General features: G+C 41.9%; 1 protein-coding gene across 1 annotated transcript; it reads left to right on the top strand.

Moving 5' to 3' along the window:
• Nucleotides 1-2149: 2149 nt before the first annotated feature.
• On the top strand, nucleotides 2150-7606 carry LOC139655354 (cadherin-11-like; the record flags this gene model as incomplete). The annotated part of the gene is made up of 3 exons (XM_071532742.1): nucleotides 2150-2401; nucleotides 4307-4458; nucleotides 4916-7606. Coding segments are annotated over 3 exons (770 nt in total), but the record flags the coding sequence as incomplete, so codon positions are not given.
• Nucleotides 7607-17948: the final 10342 nt, after the last annotated feature.

Raw genomic sequence — 17948 nt, 5'->3', positions numbered from 1 at the left:
TTTTCTTTAGCTTTTATAGCACTTTGTGACCTCGCTTTGATAAGTGCTCTATAAATAAAGATTAGTATTATCACTAGTATAAACCTGAGAGAGCGAGATGGAGAGAGAGAGAGAGAGAGAGAGAGAGAGAGATAGTGTGTGTGTGTGTGTGTGTGTGTGTCGGAGTGGGGTGATTTCAGGGGGTGATGGTTATTTTAGACCCAATCCGCAAAACAGACTCTCTGAAAAAAAGAATAAGCAATTCTAAGCCTCTGCTTGTGTGTGCGTGTGTGTGTGTGTGTGTGTGTGTGTGTGTGTGTGTGTGTGTGTGTGCACGCACAGGTGTGTAAGTGTGTGTATTTCTGCTGTATCCGTCCTACAGTGACTCTCACACCTGCATATCACAGTGAGAGAGAGACAGATAGAGGAGGGGGTGGAAGAAATAGGGAGGAAAACGAGGAGAGGGAGAGGAAGGGAGAACTTCAGTAGAAATAAAAGGACTTGTGGTAAAGAGAAAGCGAGAGGAAAAGAGAGAGGAAGAAGGATGAAGAGTGATGAAGAGAGGAGGGTGGACAGAGAGAGAGAGAGAGAGAGGGATTAAGCTACTCAGCGTCTAAATGAAGTCACTCCATCTCTGCTTGGACTGCAACCTTGTGCCCTGGGACAGAGACTGTCATTGTGTTGAGATGGTGTGTGTGTGTGTGTGTGTGTGTGTGTGTGTGTGTGTGTGTGTGTTCTTGTGACTTCTACCCTTGTGAGAGCCAGTTTCAGACAGGAGGACTTTGATTTTTGGTTAAAGTTGGAGTTTGGATTAAATTTGGGTTAGGGTTAGGAGTTTAGGAAATGATTGTAACCAATGAAGGTCCTCACAATAGTGTAGTAAAACTAAAGTAATACAAACGTGTGTGTGTGTGTGTGTGTGTGTCTATAATGTCACAAAGTTTGTCTCAGCACTCCACAAACACAAATCTGTACACATGTAATGTAATTTTCTGTTCATCCTACAAGCCCGTGTATTTTGAACTCTTTGCTGTACTTTGCAGCGATTACTGTGTTCACTGCAACACCTTCTGTTTCTTCACCTTTATTACTTTCTAATGTATCTTTAATGTAAATGTTAAGGACTGTTTGCTTTGTGACGTAGCCTAGTGAAATGCTTCGGAAGTACCGCCTCTCTTCCTTTCATGGTAACAAAGCTTATTTGACATTGGAAAAGAACAATCGAGAGAGAGAGAGAGAGAGAGTGAGAGAGTAAGGGGGGGTACTGTGGAGGTACATAGCTAGCTAGCTAGCCGTTGTTATAACAGCCTTTGATTACATTTCCTCCTCAACTGATGAATGGACCCACTATTAAACAGGAATTTAATATCACACAAGTCACACCTCATTGCCTCTCCATTGTGTGTATGCACGCATATGTGTGTTTGTGTGTTTGTGTGTGACTTTGGGTGTGTGTTGAGGTAGAGAGATAGAATGATGAAGAATGAGAAAGTGTGTGTGTGTGTGTGTGTGTGTGTGTGCATCTGTGTGTGTGTGTGTGTGTGTGTAATGAACTCCCAGGCTACGGCAAAAGTCCAATCAGGGAGTTTGTTAAGTTATCGGCAAACTCAGCAGTATATACTTTCTCTTATGTACTCTCCAAAGTATCTACTCTTCTTGGGTGGTTTAAAGAGAAAGGTTCCTTTATCTATCTATCTATCTGTCTGTCTGTCTGTCTGTCTGTCTGTCTGTCTGTCTGTCTATCTATCTCTCATGTGTTCTCCAAAGTATCTACTCTTCTTGGGTGGTTTAAAGAGAAAGGTTCCTTTATCTATCTATCTATCTATCTATCTATCTATCTATCTATCTATCTATCTATGTCTGTCTGTCTGTCTGTCTGTCTGTCTATCTCTCTCTCTCTCTATGCTGTCTCTTATGTACTCTCCGAAGTATCTACTCTTCTTGGGTGGTTTAAAGAGCAAGCTTCCTTTATCTATCTATCTATCTATCTATCTATCTATCTATGTCTGTGTCTGTCTGTCTGTCTGTCTATCTCTCTCTCTCTCTATACTTTCTCTTATGTACTCTCCGAAGTATCTACTCTTCTTGGGTGGTTTAAAGAGCAAGGTTCCTTTATCTATCTATCTATCTATCTATCTAATTCTCTCCATCTCTCTCCATCTCTCCACAGACAGCACAGCCAGTATCCATGTGCTTCGCAAAGGCTTCAGCCGTCTGACGCAGGACGTTTACTTCCTCCCCATCGAGATAAACGACAACGGCTTCCCGTCGCTGAGCAGCACCAACATCCTGACCATCAGAGTCTGCTCCTGCGACAGCAAAGACACCATCCTGTCCTGCAACGTGGAGCCCTACGTCCTGCCGGCCGGCCTCAGCACCGGGGCGCTGATCGCCATCCTGGCCTGCATCGTCATCCTCTTAGGTAAGGAAGTCAAATTCAGCTCGGGAGTGAACATCTGTTAGGCGGCGGCCGCACTGATCCGTCAGAAAGCGGACAGAATTATTGACGGATGGATTTCTGTCCGTTGGGTTTTTTTGGGGGGAATGTGAACATGGTGGGAGAGGCAGAAGAACAGGAAGGCTTTGATCATACAGGTGCTGTACTTCATAGAAAAAAAGAAGAAACAGAATGTACGGTATACATTAAATAAGAAACTGACCTGGAAAACCTACAGTCATCCCGATGTTATACGATCTTTCTCTTTCTCTCTCATATCGTGGTCTCTGAGTTCAACACTATTTTTCCCAAAACAAATGTAGGGTTGACTAAACAGACAGTGACGAATCTGTCCGTCCAGAAAAAGTTCAACAGTATTGAACTTTCTGTCCGTCAAAACAGATGGAAATCTGACGGACGCGTCATCAGTCCTGTCCGGACAACAGACAGCTCACATTGAAATTTAATTGAAATGAACGGAGACGGACAGACACAGTGGATCAGTGATCAGTGCGGCCTTAGCCTCCCGCAGGCCCGGGACACAGTAGAGGATTACCGATTTACACCAGATCATCCCGACAGGGGAAATCCCAATTGGACGCTTTGCTGGCGCCGATGGTTGGCAAAGATTATCTGGTAGTGTGAGAGGTTTACAGATTCAATCTTAACCACCTCAATCGACTCGCGGACTGATCTGAGCCGCCCCAATAATATCAAAACATGTTTGATATTCACGACTCGACATCTGCACGGGTCCTGAACAAATCCGAGTTTACGAGAGAGGTGAGGCGAGGCGAGTCGGGCTGTCCGCCTAAATTGACGTTTTGATTGGATTCATGTCGGATCGCTTGAGTTCCTGTTAGATTAGAGGTCCTGACGTCAGCGACGCCTCATTCAGCAGGATAATCTGTTATGTTGTTAAGGGTGTCATACCCCATCCTTGTGTAATCGTCTAGGGTGAGCATATTTTTGACTGAGGTGCAAAAAAATCAGTGAAATGTGTGTGAAGCAATGCGTTTTCAAAATCAATTAGGAGTTTAAAAGTCTTCTAGTGTGTCCCCGGCCTTACTTTTCTTCCTCAATGCACGCTGGGTTTTCCACACTGCTGTTGTCCCAGTTGTCGTTGCTTTGAAATAAAACTGCAATGTTGCCTCGATATGTTCCCATACACTACCAGTCAGAAGTTTGCACACATGCATTTTTCTTTATTTTTACTATTTTCCACATTTTAGAATGATAGTAAAGACATCAAGACTATGAAATAACACAAATGGAATTATTCAGTGACCAAATAAGTGTGAAACAAATCAAAACTATCTCATATTTTAGATTCTTTAAAGTAGCCGCCCTTTGCCTTGATGGAAAGGCAAAGGCTTTGGAAAGAAATTCATACATAGGATCAACTTCACTAATTATATTTGAAGAAGAAACAGATTTCAAGCATTTAAGCATAAGCCTTTAGAGCCTTTAGCCTTCAAAATGGCTTTAAGAGAATGAAAAACACAGTACATTCAGTCAGGTGGGTCCAAACGTTTGACTGGTTGGATTTCTCTTTTCTACTTGGACTCTTCCCATTGTTTTATGAGCACAAAACTCATTTACCACTACAGCACCCAGTGTTTTCCCTTTTCTCATGTTGTTAAGCACCTCTGATTAAAATGACACAACGTGTTTATAACACAGCGCAATAATGATATTTATTAAACTGTCCAAGGTCTAATTATCTCCCACAGTGCATACTAATTATCTAATCCTCGCTTTTCTCCCTTTTCACAGAGATTGTGGTAAAATAGTTAAATAATCGCTAAATACACACCAATTACTGATCTGTCATTGTGTGTGTGTGTGTGTTTCTGTGTTTGTGTGTGTGTGTGTGCTTCTCTTTGGCAGCAATAGTGGTGTTATTTGTGGCTCTGAGGCGTCAGAAAAAGGAGCCGTTGATAGTGTTTGAGGAGGAAGACATTAGGGAGAACATCATCACCTACGATGATGAGGGAGGCGGCGAGGAAGACACGGAGGCCTTCGACATCGCTACACTACAGGTATGGAGAGGGGCAGGGAGGGTGTAAAGATATACACCAGTATTGTTATGGAGGGAGGGATGTGAGAAAGAGCAGAGGAGGAGGAGTAGGAGGAGGAGCAGGCATGGAGGCCTTTAACATAGCTTCACTACAGGCCGATCAGATGCTATTTTGGTGACAATCTGTCAGTTTCTAAATGCAAAAAGATCTAAAATCATGTGGAAAAACAAACTAATTATTTTGTGTAAGTCTTCTTTTTCTTCTTCTCCTTTCTTGGATATTTGGAACCTGAGGAACCTCATCTTCCCAAAGAAAAATAGATATCTTTGAAGTCTTTTCTTTTCCTCCTACTCCTCTTCTTCTCCTATTTGACTCATCTTCCTCTAGAACCCTGAAGCATCAAACAGTTTACCACCAAATTTGATCGATTGATTTTAAATCCATTCTAAATCTGAGTGTTTTCTGTCTCCCTGTCCAGAACCCAGACGGCGCCAACGGTTTCCTGCCGAGGAAGGACATCAAACCAGAGCTCCAGTACCCCCTCAGGCCCGGCTTAGGACGTCCCGCGGCCAACAGCGTCGACGTCGACGACTTCATCAAGACCCGGATCGCCGAGGCCGACAGCGACCCCACCGCACCTCCCTACGACTCCATCCAGATCTACGGTTACGAAGGCAGAGGATCGGTGGCCGGCTCGCTGAGTTCCCTTGAGTCCGTGACGACCGAATCTGACTTGGATTATGACTATCTGCAGAGTTGGGGGCCGAGGTTTAAGAAGCTGGCAGATTTGTACGGGACCAAAGACTGCCCCATGAACGATGGTGATGACGGTGAAGACTCTTAACAGTGGTCTAAGTGAGTGGACGCCCCCCGATTCTTGATTGATTGATTCCGTGAGGATTTGTTAACAGAGGTTAACGCTCCCCGATTCCCAATTATTACCAACTTGTTGACACAAGTTAACAAGCAACCCTTCCTAATCAATTCATGCCAATTTGTTAACAAACGTTAACAGCCCTCCCTCCCAAGGCGCCTCCCCGGTCCTCCAAGACGATTTGTTAACGAACACATAATGAATGCTTGGACTCTCGTCCCTCCCGGTTTTCCCTGAACCCTTCCTCCTCCCGCCTCTGCCTCTCTCCCTCTCTCTCTCCACTGACTCAAGCATTGCAGGGCTGGGAGATTTGTTACGTCACCAGTTTGTCTGTTTGAAAGTAAATTGTTGGGACAAAATGTTGCTGTACGACCGAGATAACTTGCTCACAGCAAACTCTGTTGTTTAGTTTATTAGAGGTTCTGTATACTTTATGTGGACTGGATTCACTTATTCCCTTAACGGATCCTGAGAGGGATTTTACTCCCTCAACAGGTTCCTTAGTGGGGTGTTATTCCCTTAATGGCTTTCTTAGCGGTGTATGTAAAGGATACAGAGAGAAAGAGAGAAAGAGAGAGATACGAACAAACGAGAAGAAAAAACAACAGAAAAAAGAAAACTGCTTGATGTTTATGAAGAAGAAATGAAAGGCGACAGCAAGTTGGCGGAAAGTCAAGCGGCTAAAACAAAATGCTATTTCACATTTGTCGTTGTGTGTGTAGGTTTCAGCAGGTACTGTGTTGTAGACGGACGGACAGACTCTGGGTTGTTGATACTGTGACGACGCTCACAGACAACTGTAGTCATGGTGGCCTTATAATAAATAAACAACAACTCCAGGGGTAAACAACAACAACAACAAGAACAATGTGGCGGCAGAGTGAGACTGCTAGCTAGCTACACGCAGACAAATGAACACACAAGGACGGAGTATCTGTGAAAATGCTACTCTCTTAATACCTTTTTTCTACTCCCAAAAAGAGATGGATTCAACACGGATTCAAGTTAAAAACTGTGGATGAAATTTTTTTGTTTTCGTTCTTCACCATTCCAGAGAAGACGTGAAAAGAGACGCCGCCCCCTCTCCACGCCCCATCCACCCCCTGTGTCCCCCCCGGTCCGCCCATGAGCAATCACTTCCCATAACCAAGTCCACCGATGAATGATCACTTCCTTGTTCCGAGTCCACCAATGATGATCAATCACAAATGAGTAAAAACCTGTGAGCTCTAAAAATCGCCTTAAACTTAACGGACACTCTTGCAACGCAGTGCATTCTCTTTTTTTCTCCTTTTTGTTTCTTTTTGTAACTTGAAAAGTATATTCGGAAAGCAAACTACTATCCATGTTAGGTATGTACAGAGCAATGTGCAGATATGTGATATATCTCTTTGAGGATCCAACTTGCGCCTAGTGCACTCTCAAAATCGGGCGTGCTGTTTTCAACACATCTGTCAATGTAGCCCGGGAAAATATACATTTTGTGTTATTTCTCAACACAAACCTGTTGGCAGCAGCATCTGTTGTATCAACATGTGTTGCCATTAAAGCTTCTTCAAAACGTGTTGAAATATTACACAAGGTGTGTGTTGCTCTGACCCACATTCACAGATTGGTTAAAAACAACACGTCCTTTTTAAGCGTGTAGGTTCTTGTTCAATCTCTTTTTTATTGTTATTATATTATTATGATTATTATTGTTGTTTTTTATTATTATTATTATTATTATTATTATTATTATTATGACAATAATTGTTCTTTGTTTGGCTGCAGTTACACAGGAACAGAGGATGATGTTCCAACTCTTTGTGGCTCAGATTTTATCTTTTCATGGCCGTCTAAACAGGTAGAAACCACGTGAAATATGATTTTCCTGTTTGAACGGCCATGAGAAGAGAATCTGTACCGGCAAAGTTTAATATCAGAACCTGTGTTCCCCTGTGTGAATCCAACCTCTCATTTCTTGTTTTTTTTTTGTTTTGTTTTGTTTTATTTTTTATTATTTTTTTTCATCATTTGGCGTTTCTTCGTTCTTTCTCCCGGTCAAGAGGAAAACTAGCAATCTGTGTTTGTCGCAGTGAGAGAACGCCTCGTTTTTATTCTCTGTCGAGTTTTATGGTACCGATTTGTACAATTTTAAAAGTTCTTATTTTAGTATACATGCAGAATATTCCAGTATTACAACGGAAAAACATGTTAAGAAGATAAGATTAAAAAAAATGTTACAGCATCACACTTATATTTTCTGAACATTGTACTGTTGCTTTACTATGTGCTTCAATCTCCGAAGCGAAAAAAACCTTTGAAATAAATGCTCTTTTTATAAAATGATATGGAATTGTGTGTGGGAGTTAAGTGTGTGCTATAGCTGTTTAGTTAAAGGATTCCCATTGGCTGGTGCAGTGGGTCAGCTGGTCTTCCTGGGATCCACACATAGCATACAGGATATTACATCATATAGAAAGTGATGAGCTAAAACAAAAGTTTAAAAAGCAAATTAATAATGGATTGGTGAATGTGTGAGTATTGGCCCAATAAAGCAGTCTAGTAGTCTGAGTAAATGTATCTGTAGGTTCAGTCAAATACACCAGGGATCTTGGGGGGGGGAATGGATGATCTAAGGTTTTTTGAGGGTTTTGCACTCTGGTACGTTCCTTGTCCACAAGAAGAAAAAGTGAAAATTGCACTATTTTCGAAAGTTGTATTTAGTAAAAATGTCACTTCTAAAAGGAGCCAATCAGAAGCCAGATGTAGAAAGCTGATTTTACTGGAGTTGACCATTTACCTTACATTTGGGATTTGGACAAAAGCAGGACAAAATTGCCAGACCTGACCTGGTAATTTCTTCTGTGTAAAGCCAGAGAAATGCCAGTGCAAATACCGTGGTAACCGTGGTAACCATCTGTGCCACAACAGGTGTTCCACCACCTGTGCGTAAGGTGCGTGTGGAAATTGGGCTATCACCAGTAAACTGTGGCAAACAGTCAGATGGCGGCTACTTGAGGTGAGGGAGAACCGAAAAGGAAAAAAAAAAAAAAAAATCAAATGGCCTAAAAGATAATTCTGATTATTTTCAACCTGGGCCTTACTTTCCTAGTTTTTGGTGTTGAAAATGTAATCACTTACTTCCCTGTAGAGTGTCCACACCTCCAGGTTGCTGGGAGCGCTGCTATCCAACACACACACCCACACCCACACACACACACACACACACACACACACAGGGCCAAAGTGGTAATCTCCAACAGTTGAATCCAATCAGAGATTAAAACACGTTCTTTCAACACAACAACACTCACACTTCTGTTAAACACATCTTTAAATAGCTACGATTGAACTATTATCACAACATTTCAGTTATAACAGTCCTTTTGATATACTGTTTTAGTGTTATTCATACACTTCCTTGTTTACTTCTGGTCTTCTGCCGTGTTCAGTCGTCATGACAGCAAAAACTAGGAAAAAAAGGCCCAGGTTGAAAATAACCAGAATTATCCTTTAACAGAGAACTTGGTTTTGATTCAAGCAGTTTAGCGGACAAAACCACAAATATTAACGGTAACATCTTGAATATGCCAGACGTAAAAATGGCCAAGATTTAAAACGATATCACACAACGATGATCTATGAGATAAAGTTTATTGCTGCAGTAGATCTAGTGGATCTCTGCTGGTCTTCCTCCCACAGTGGGAAGATGATCATGACGGGTAAAAGGTGGATAAAGAACACTTGTGGGACTTGATCATGATTAATTCTATCCAGGCTCTGCTGCGGAATTTTTAGCTGAGTCAGCTGTGTGAAGACGGCTTCAGTGCGCGCGCACACACACACACACACACACACACACACACATTCTCCTTCTATCTCTCTACCTGTGTATCTGATTCAAAAGCTTATCTCGTGCTTATGTGGGTGCAAGAAATTTATTAGTGGGACAAATGCAGGCTTGGAGTTACATTTTTCTCTGTTCACTTTAGCACTGCTGTTTCCTTTTCCTTCCAAATCCTTGCCTAGAGTATTAAATAAATCCCCCCCCCCCCCCCCCCAAACACACACACACACACACACACAAACTGTCCTGGAGAGCTGCAGTGTTCATTCACCCTCTATCGCACATGGAAAGACACACAGATTCTTGCTTAATCAAATCAATATACACTTATACAAACACACATAAATACATGCACAAACCCAGACCCACACACACACAAACTACAACACTACATGCACACAAACCCATTTTTTCTCTCTCTCTCTCTCTCTCTCTCTCTCTCTCTCTCTCTCACACACACACACACACACACACACACACGCTTGAACAAACACACCATTGTAAGGAGTTACAGTACTCATTCACCCTCATCACACAGAAAGGTTATGTGCACGCACAACTACACATATGCACACAAACAGACACACACACACACACACCGATTTCATTCAGTCTCTCCAAAGGGAGCAACACCTAGAAAGGTCAGCATGCTCTTTGGATGAACAAGAAAGAAAGGTGAGGCAGAAAGAGACAGTAGGAAGAAAAAGAGAAAGAAGACAAAGGAGGGGGGGGGGGGGGGAGGAGAAAGGGAGGACAGGATGGGAGTAAACCTTGATGACTGAAGCAGGAGAGAGAGAAGAGGCGAGAGAGTAGGGGAGAAACAAAGAGGAAGGAGAATTTATAAGATTTTATGTAAAAATACACCCGTTTTATCACGTAAATCACAAAGTGGGGCAGCAGCAGAGAAGAGGGTCCCATCCCCAGTAACTGAGACCCGTAGATTCGCTCTATTTCTCCAAATGAAATTCTGGTGTCGGGTTTGGTCACTTCTCCGCGAAATGACGAACTGAAACTCGAGAGTGAAATCCAGACTGTCTCCTAAACAGCAGTGAGCGGCACTCCGTCCAGAGAAAGCTGGACTCACCAACGTTGTTGGTGAGTCCAGGAGATGGAGATGTTTTCCTCTTCTCGTCTCTTTGGTTTCCTTTGGTATAAAGCATCACAGAACAAGCTTTACTGACGTCACATTACAGGATTTCTGGGTATTGAAGTTAACCCTCGCTGCAATTTGGAGCTGCCAAAGTGCGAAGTTGCCTACTGCAAACACACCCAAACCCAAGTTGCCTAATTACTGTAATTACCCGGAAATCATGTAACGTGATGTCAGAAAATTATTGCAGGTTGAGCCATCGGTGAGTCCAGCTTCCTCTGGGTGGAGCGTTTGCTTGCTGCTGTTTGGGAGTTTGTATTTTGCTCTTAAATTTTGATTCAGCACTTCCTGTGTGCCGCCAGTGACCATACCTGACACATTTACATTTATTTATTAGCACAAAGGAAGTGATAAAACAAAAGTATATAAAAACAAACATAGCAGGGATTGTGCAGGAGAGGTAAGAAACCCCAAAGGGCTTAGAGTAAAAACCTCCCCTCTAGGATTTACAATTTATCCTAATACTAAGGATATTTGTTTCCTTAACATAATGAGATAAAAAAAAAAGAAGAAACAAATTCATAATAATAGTAATAATAATAATAAATAAAACAAAAGTAAACACACAAACACATAACACATAAACACACATACTGAGCACATTAACTATGACACAGGTGTTTTTTCACTTAAGTACTGGCAGTGATGGACAGGTTTTGATAGAGAGGGGACTGGTATTCCAAAGTGATGGCCCTCTGTATTTTACGGCATATTTTTCCAAGAGTTGTGTGATAATAGGGAAGATGAATATCCTTTGCCTTGTCTGGTTGGATATGAATGGACATCAGAGTTCATTAAAAAGAAGTTGTGAAATACATTTGGTAAGCTGTGCTTTTGAAACGTACATTTATACATAAAGATACATGTTCGATAGATATTGATGTTGGAAATGGATAACAGATTTAATTTCTTAAACAGGGGAGCCGATGGTTCATGGTGATTTGATGCAGTTGCAAGTCTTAAAAAGTTAATTAAAGTTAAAAAAATGTTAAAGAATCTATGTGGTCTCAATTAGTGCGGATGGGATGCCTGTCTCTGTTGCATCCCCAATTTGTGATTTAAACTACGATGGGTGTGTTTTTACATGAAAATCTTGCATAGTGCAGCTTTAATTGTCAAAAGGGAAGGGAGTAAAGAGGAGAATGAGATGCATGGAGAAATAGAAATGGGGGAGTCCAGTAGATATTGGGATCTAAATGACTGAGAGGAGAGAGAGAAGAAGAAGAGAAGAGATACATAACTGTTGCGCCTGAATTACCGAAAGATCTGAGAACGAAGGAGGGGGAGCGGAAAGGAGAGAGGGGAGAAGAGATCAAGAGGGAAGGAGGAGAAAAGAGAAGTGAACTTTTGCCACCTCCTGCTCAGCGTGGTCCCTATGGGAGAGAGGGAGGAGGAGGGGAGGAGGAAAGGAAGAGGAGAGGTGAACTTTTGCACCTGGCTGAACCTTTTTTGCTGCATCCCACTGGGAGAGAGAGAGAGAGAGAGAGGGAAGAGACAGAGGGAGGAAGGAAGGGAAGGGAGGAGGACAAGAACACTGGTGTGTGCCAGCTGGAACAGAGAGGTAGAATGGAAGACAGAGAGGAAGGGAGGAGAATGAGCAAAAGAGGAGAGGAGGTGTAAAGGAACTTTTGCACCCGAACAAGTGAGGGGAAGGGAGGGAATGAAAAAGGAGAGGAGGGACAGAAGAAGAAGAGAGGAGGTGAACTTTTGCACCTGTTTATGCGAGCTTAGCATCTCCCGCTGGGAGAGGGACAGACGCAAACACAAGGACAATCAAGTTTAGCTGTATTTATAAAGGAAATACAAAAAAATATATATATTTTTAACACCCAATGGCCCAAATGTGATCTTCTAAAGTCTCTCTGAACAGAAAGAAGACACATGGGATCTGATATTTCCCAGTTTAGAAGAACAGATCTACACCACAAATAGTTAAATCTCAAATCCATCACGCTTTCCTCCTCCTGGTTTCCTTTCTCACTTCTTCCTCCCTCCCTCCCTCCCTCCCTCTGCGTGTCTCAGAGTGTGTGTGTGTGTGTGTGTGTGTGTGTGTCCATCCCTCCTGACCTTGTGTGTCCCATCCTCGTTATTTAAATCCTTAAATACCTAAACCCCCACGAGTCCCCCGGGAGCCAGACTCCATTCTGCTCCACAAAATCTCATCAACGGACACCGAGAGCGAGTTTGGTCCGTGTGTGTGTGTGTGTGTGTGTGTGTGTGTGTGTGTGTGAGAGAGAGAGAGAGAACAGGATGAGTGTGTGTGTGTGTGTGTGTGTGTGTGTGTGTCTGTGTGTGTTCCTGAGTGTGTGAGAGAGACAGTGTATGTGTGTATGTGTGTGTGTGTGAGTAAGAGCGCTCCCACCGAAATCTTATCACACACTCAGGTTTGTTTTCCTGCGTGTGTATCTTTGCACATAAGTGTGTGTGTGTGTGTGTGTGTGTGAGTGACTGATAGACTCTGAAACTCTCTAGATTTCACTACTGTGTGTTTGAAAACATTCGACTGTGTCATGCCTATGTGTGCACTCACACTCCATTCAGATCATATCTCAAATCCCTTTGTGGTGCGTCTGTGTGCTGCATCCTCCTCCTTCCGAGCCACATCATTACTATTCATGGCAAAGAAATTTACCATGCAGCAGTTTTCACACGGTCACCCAATCTCCAGCTCACACCCTGTCTTTGCTGTCTCACCTGCGGGCAGAAAATGCCTCGCTGTTTTGTTTCTGAATGGTAATTCCAGTGTGTATGCGTGTGTGTGTGTGTGTGTGTATGTGTGTCCATGTGCTGTTTCATAGCATTTTCCAAGTTTCACAGAGGAATGCTACAGAATTGTACATGATGTGTATACTGATTAAACTTCAGTACAGCTGTTCTCATATTGTAATCTACACAAGTGCAAACACACACAGACACACACACACACACACACACAGATGTAAAAATGTGCCGGCCTATTTCGGTGAATGCAGCAGTGTTTCTAGATCTTATGTCTTAATCAATAACAACGCTTATTATTGACACATGAATGACTATAATCAGCGTGTTGCTCTGTTTGTGCAATAATGTTATGTGATATAGTGGTTATAGTAATAGTGTTTCATCCTCAGCTATTGCTTATTTGGATGGATGTGACATCTTTCTAATGGCAAACGTCTCTTCAAATAGCGAGCTATCAGTGTGGCTCATGCAGGTGATTATAATTGATGTGTGTTATGCAAAGAATTAATTAGCGCTGGAAAATAAGATGTTGATAGTAGTAAATGAAGATTTAAATAAAAGCAACAGCTCATTTGCTAGTGATCATTTTATTTAATCCTCAACTATTGCTTATCTGGGATGGATGTGACATCTTTCTGATGGCAAAAGTCTCTTCAATAACTATACAGTATATTGTGAAGAAAATCCACTTCATAAATTGACTGTATTGGAGCTGCAGGAAGATTAACGCACATTTTACCTCAAGCCTGAAAGATCCTGCTCTGTGTTCAGTGTTGGTGTGATGTGTTACTCAGTGCTGGGAGAGGTGATACTACTTTAACGCATCACTGAGTAGTGTAACAAATCACTATTTCAATTTCAGCAACAGTATTACAGTTACAATCAGGTAAAAGTTGTTACTTTTTATCACCCCCTTTTAATTATCAGATTATCCAAAAAACTATATCCCACCCCATCTCCTGATTTGTTTTTTACCTTGTGTATCTTGTTTTATGTTTGTTTTATACCTAGTTATCTTCAAGCTATCCTACAGTACATGCAAACCGGCAGAAACATTTCCCACTACTTTGATTTCAGTGAGCAAAAATATCGCAAATAAGGCATTCGGTTACTCTGATCTTCCACACAGAAACCCAGAAGCCAGGCAGTTGATTTATCAGGATTTTTGCTCACGGTGGATGGATCGCGAGAATGCAATTGCTAATTTTGCAAGTGTAACATAAAGTCAATATAATGAGTAGTGTAATAAATTACTTCTCCCCGGTAATAATAATCACTTTTTTGAGTAACAAGCCCAACACTGTCTGTATTGTTCTAAGTTTCAGTGCAGAAGCTGTTGTTCTATAACACCTAGTGCACTTCAGCATTCTGGGGGAAGAAAAACAAAACAGGAAGGCACAAATCAGCAGATTGAAAGAAGGCAGAGTGGAAAAAAAAACAACACTTGGAGTCATTTAGAGTTGTATTTTTCAGCCTCGCTAGGTGCAACGTAAGCTGGACAAATTTCCTCCTCCTTCCACTTTCAAAACTTTTTTTTTTTTTTCCGCTCATGGCCTAAATGAGTTGATTTAGTTTCTAACCCAGCAGCCCGTTAAAACACACTAGTGCCCGCCGGAAACAAGCTTGTAACCCATTTGGAGTCCCAGCTCATAGTTTAGGAGTCGTGCCAAACAGGCAGCTGCCAGCTCACCTCTGCTAACACCGAACTAATACGCAGCCCAGGCTAAGCACTGCTGCAGCCAAGGAGAAGAGGTAATATGTGTTATCCATTACTGAATTAACAGCTATTAACAGAAGCAGCTGCATGCCGCCTTCTTTTCTCTCTCTCCCGCTGTTCTCTCACTTTCATAGCCGATTTGTATCTCCTATCTCTCTTGCTACAACTTCTCACCTTCCCCTCACACTTCTTCTCTTTCCTTTTCTCTCTTTCACCCTTCCCCTCTCTCTCTCTCTCTCTCTCTCTCTTTATGTCTCTCTGCCTCTCGCTCCCTGTCAAGATAATTACAGTTCATTCTGTGGCAGTGTGTAGGGGGATCCCAGGCTGGCTGAAGCCTGATTAGTTTTTAATCATGAAGTGGCACTTGAGTAAACAGGGAAATATTCCTCCCGTCACTCCGAGGAGAAGAGATGTGTGTGTGTGAAATAGTTTGTGTACAAGCTGGATGGATGTCCTTGGGTGCACTACAAACAGACAGACAGTAAGTTAATTAATCAGTCAGGAAGCCAGTCAGTAATGCAGTTATTCATTCAGTCTGCCAGTGAGTCAGTAAGTTGGTTAGATGTGCGTGGAATGTGTTTTTGTACTGGCCGGATGTCCTTGAATGCACCGCAAACGGATACACAGCAAGCAACCGCTCACACAGTAAATTAATCCATCAGTCACTCAGTAAGTTAATTAGTGAGACGGAAAGTTAGCCATTCGGTCAGTTATTCGGTGAGTCGGCCGATCCGTTAAACAGCCAGTTAGCTGATGTCTGTCTGCTAGTCTGATCTGGACAGTAGATGGCAGCGTGCTCCGTATCCCAGCAAGCATCGGTGGGATGGCGGCGTGATGGAGGTGGCCGAGTTCAACGCCAACGCCAACCTAAAGACGCAAAACATTTTTCATGGTACAGTAAAAAATATATGGGTTTGGAAGCTGTTTTGAACTCATCAGAAAGATATTTAGGTCTCCCGGATTTCACAAAACAATGCAGTTGGCAGCGCTGGACGACTCTGGAAGTCATCTTATTGTTTATTGTTTATTGTTTATTGTTTATTGTGGATTCCCATCAGTCGACACACAAGTCAAGCAACAGACTAGTCTTCCTGGGGTCCATTTAAAATACCAATACAAGACAGTCAAAGTTAAACATGTATAGAAAATTGTCAGGAATCCAGCCGGGGTCCGGTGATTATTTCTCTCTATGCATATTCATCAGTTCATTTTGTGTTAGCCTTTTGTCTGCTTGGTTTGCCTGTCTTCTTTCCTGCTCCTTAACTGCTCCGCCTTGTCTCCGCCTCCTCTGCACATGTACCAGCCAATCTTCTAAGCATACCTCTCTCCACTTCTCATTAGCTGGATAGTGTATATATACCTAAATGTTAGTCAGTCTTTGCCAGTTCGCCCCAGTGATTTATCCTGTGTGTCGTTCCAGCCTGTGTCCTGTTTCCTGAAAGCCCGAAACTTGTTATGACACTTTTGCCTGCCTTGTGGATTCTGTCTCAGTTCTTTGTACTGTTGCCTGGCTTGTTTGGATTCTCTGCTTTTGACTTGGATTTGGACTTTGGTTTTTGGCTAAGTACGTAAAGACAGTTTCACTTTTATCCCTGCCTCTGCCTGGTGTGTTCCGCTTTTGGGTCCTAACTACAAACCTGACAGAAAATGTTGAGTACCAATAACAACATGACAACAAGTTACTACCATAATTACAAGAAAATAGTAATAATGTGATGTACTGAGTATTTCAAACTGTGAGAGAACAATTCATTGAAATCACGTTACACTGAATACAACACAGAACTCTAAACTAAAAGCCCAGTTCACAAATTTCAAAATGCAGCAGATTATTACAATGGCAGGAGTTTCGATAACTGTGCGATGATAAAGGAGGTGCAGACTAAAAAAAGTGATTTTACGTTTTAAATTCTTCCTTCCCAGGAATGTCTCGAGGATTCAGGGGAAGTGTGTTCCATAAAGAAAAAGCTCTGTATAATACAGTCTTTTCCATCTGAAGTTTCATTTTGACATCAAAATGTTTACTGGGAGATGTCGGCTTGCAGTTTGTCACTCAAACTCCGAGAACAAACAACAAACAACCTTGAAAGTGTGAAATGAAACAAGCAAACAGAAAAGATTTAACCCAGCAGGATTCAATCAAGCAGAAATAACTAACTGTCATCAATGAATCAGATTAGGTCTGGTTAGGTCATTTATTTAGTCATATTTGAGAAAAATCTAATTTAATTGAAGATAATCTCTGTTGCAGCTAAAAAAAAAAAACCTTCTTTTCCATGGCAGCTACGCCTGCAGCCTCTCCTTCTTAGTAACTACTTGGTATGTGTTCAGCCCTTATGAAGATACATTTGTCAAAAAAAGTTTTAACTGAATACTTTGAAATCTCTCAAAATCATGATTTGCAAGCCAAAAGTATCTTCTGTAAATCCAGAAATGGGATTGTAAACCATGTTTTGCAAGTACAGCCCTCAGTTTTAATGCAATTACAAACCTCCATACAGCCCAAGTCTACACCACTGCAGCCATAAACATTACTATCCCAACACATCCCGTCCCAACAAGTGTACGAATGTCATGAGAAATACACTTTTTATGATGCTTATTGACAGTGTTATTGATCACACGCTATGTATTTATATTTCAGCAGCCTCATAACAGCCTAGATAATGGATCTTTAAATTAATGGATCTACAGTGGTTTTCTCTAACGTTTTAAATATGTAATTCATTTGCCTGGCTATAAATCTAGCTGTTGCTGTCGTAGTTGAACCATAGCCAGCTCGGATAAAGCTGCTCATTAAAGGGGCTTGGATTTAGTCCAATTAGGCATTGGAGAGTTTTAGTTGATTCAGTCAGACAACAGAATTTTAGTTTGGTCCAATCAGAGATCAGGGAAAGGGGGTTGAATTTGGCAAATCGGACATCAGAGTTTTTATTTGGCCCAATCAGAGATCAGAGGGGTTTAATTTGGCCCTGTCAGGCATTAGAAGTGGCTCGTTTGACAGACTTCAGAGGGATAGAGTGAAAGCCTGGATCCTGCCACATGAATTTTAATTTTCATATCTGCTCTTTTGCTATGTGACCGTTTGAATTTCGCAATTCACAGAACTGGCTGTGGTTTCCTCTGTGGAGGCATGAACCACAAATGGTTACATTCAAATGCAGTGGTCAATCAATCAATCAAAACTTTATTTATAGATTACTTTTCATACAACTGA

Source organism: Centroberyx affinis, unplaced genomic scaffold, assembly GCF_046629955.1.
Source record: "Centroberyx affinis isolate AG114_WGS23_722 - 3 ecotype Tasmania unplaced genomic scaffold, CSIRO-AGI_Caff_v1 ptg000154l_1, whole genome shotgun sequence".
Taxonomy (NCBI): domain Eukaryota; kingdom Metazoa; phylum Chordata; class Actinopteri; order Beryciformes; family Berycidae; genus Centroberyx; species Centroberyx affinis.
This window is presented reverse-complemented; position numbering and strand designations above follow the sequence as displayed.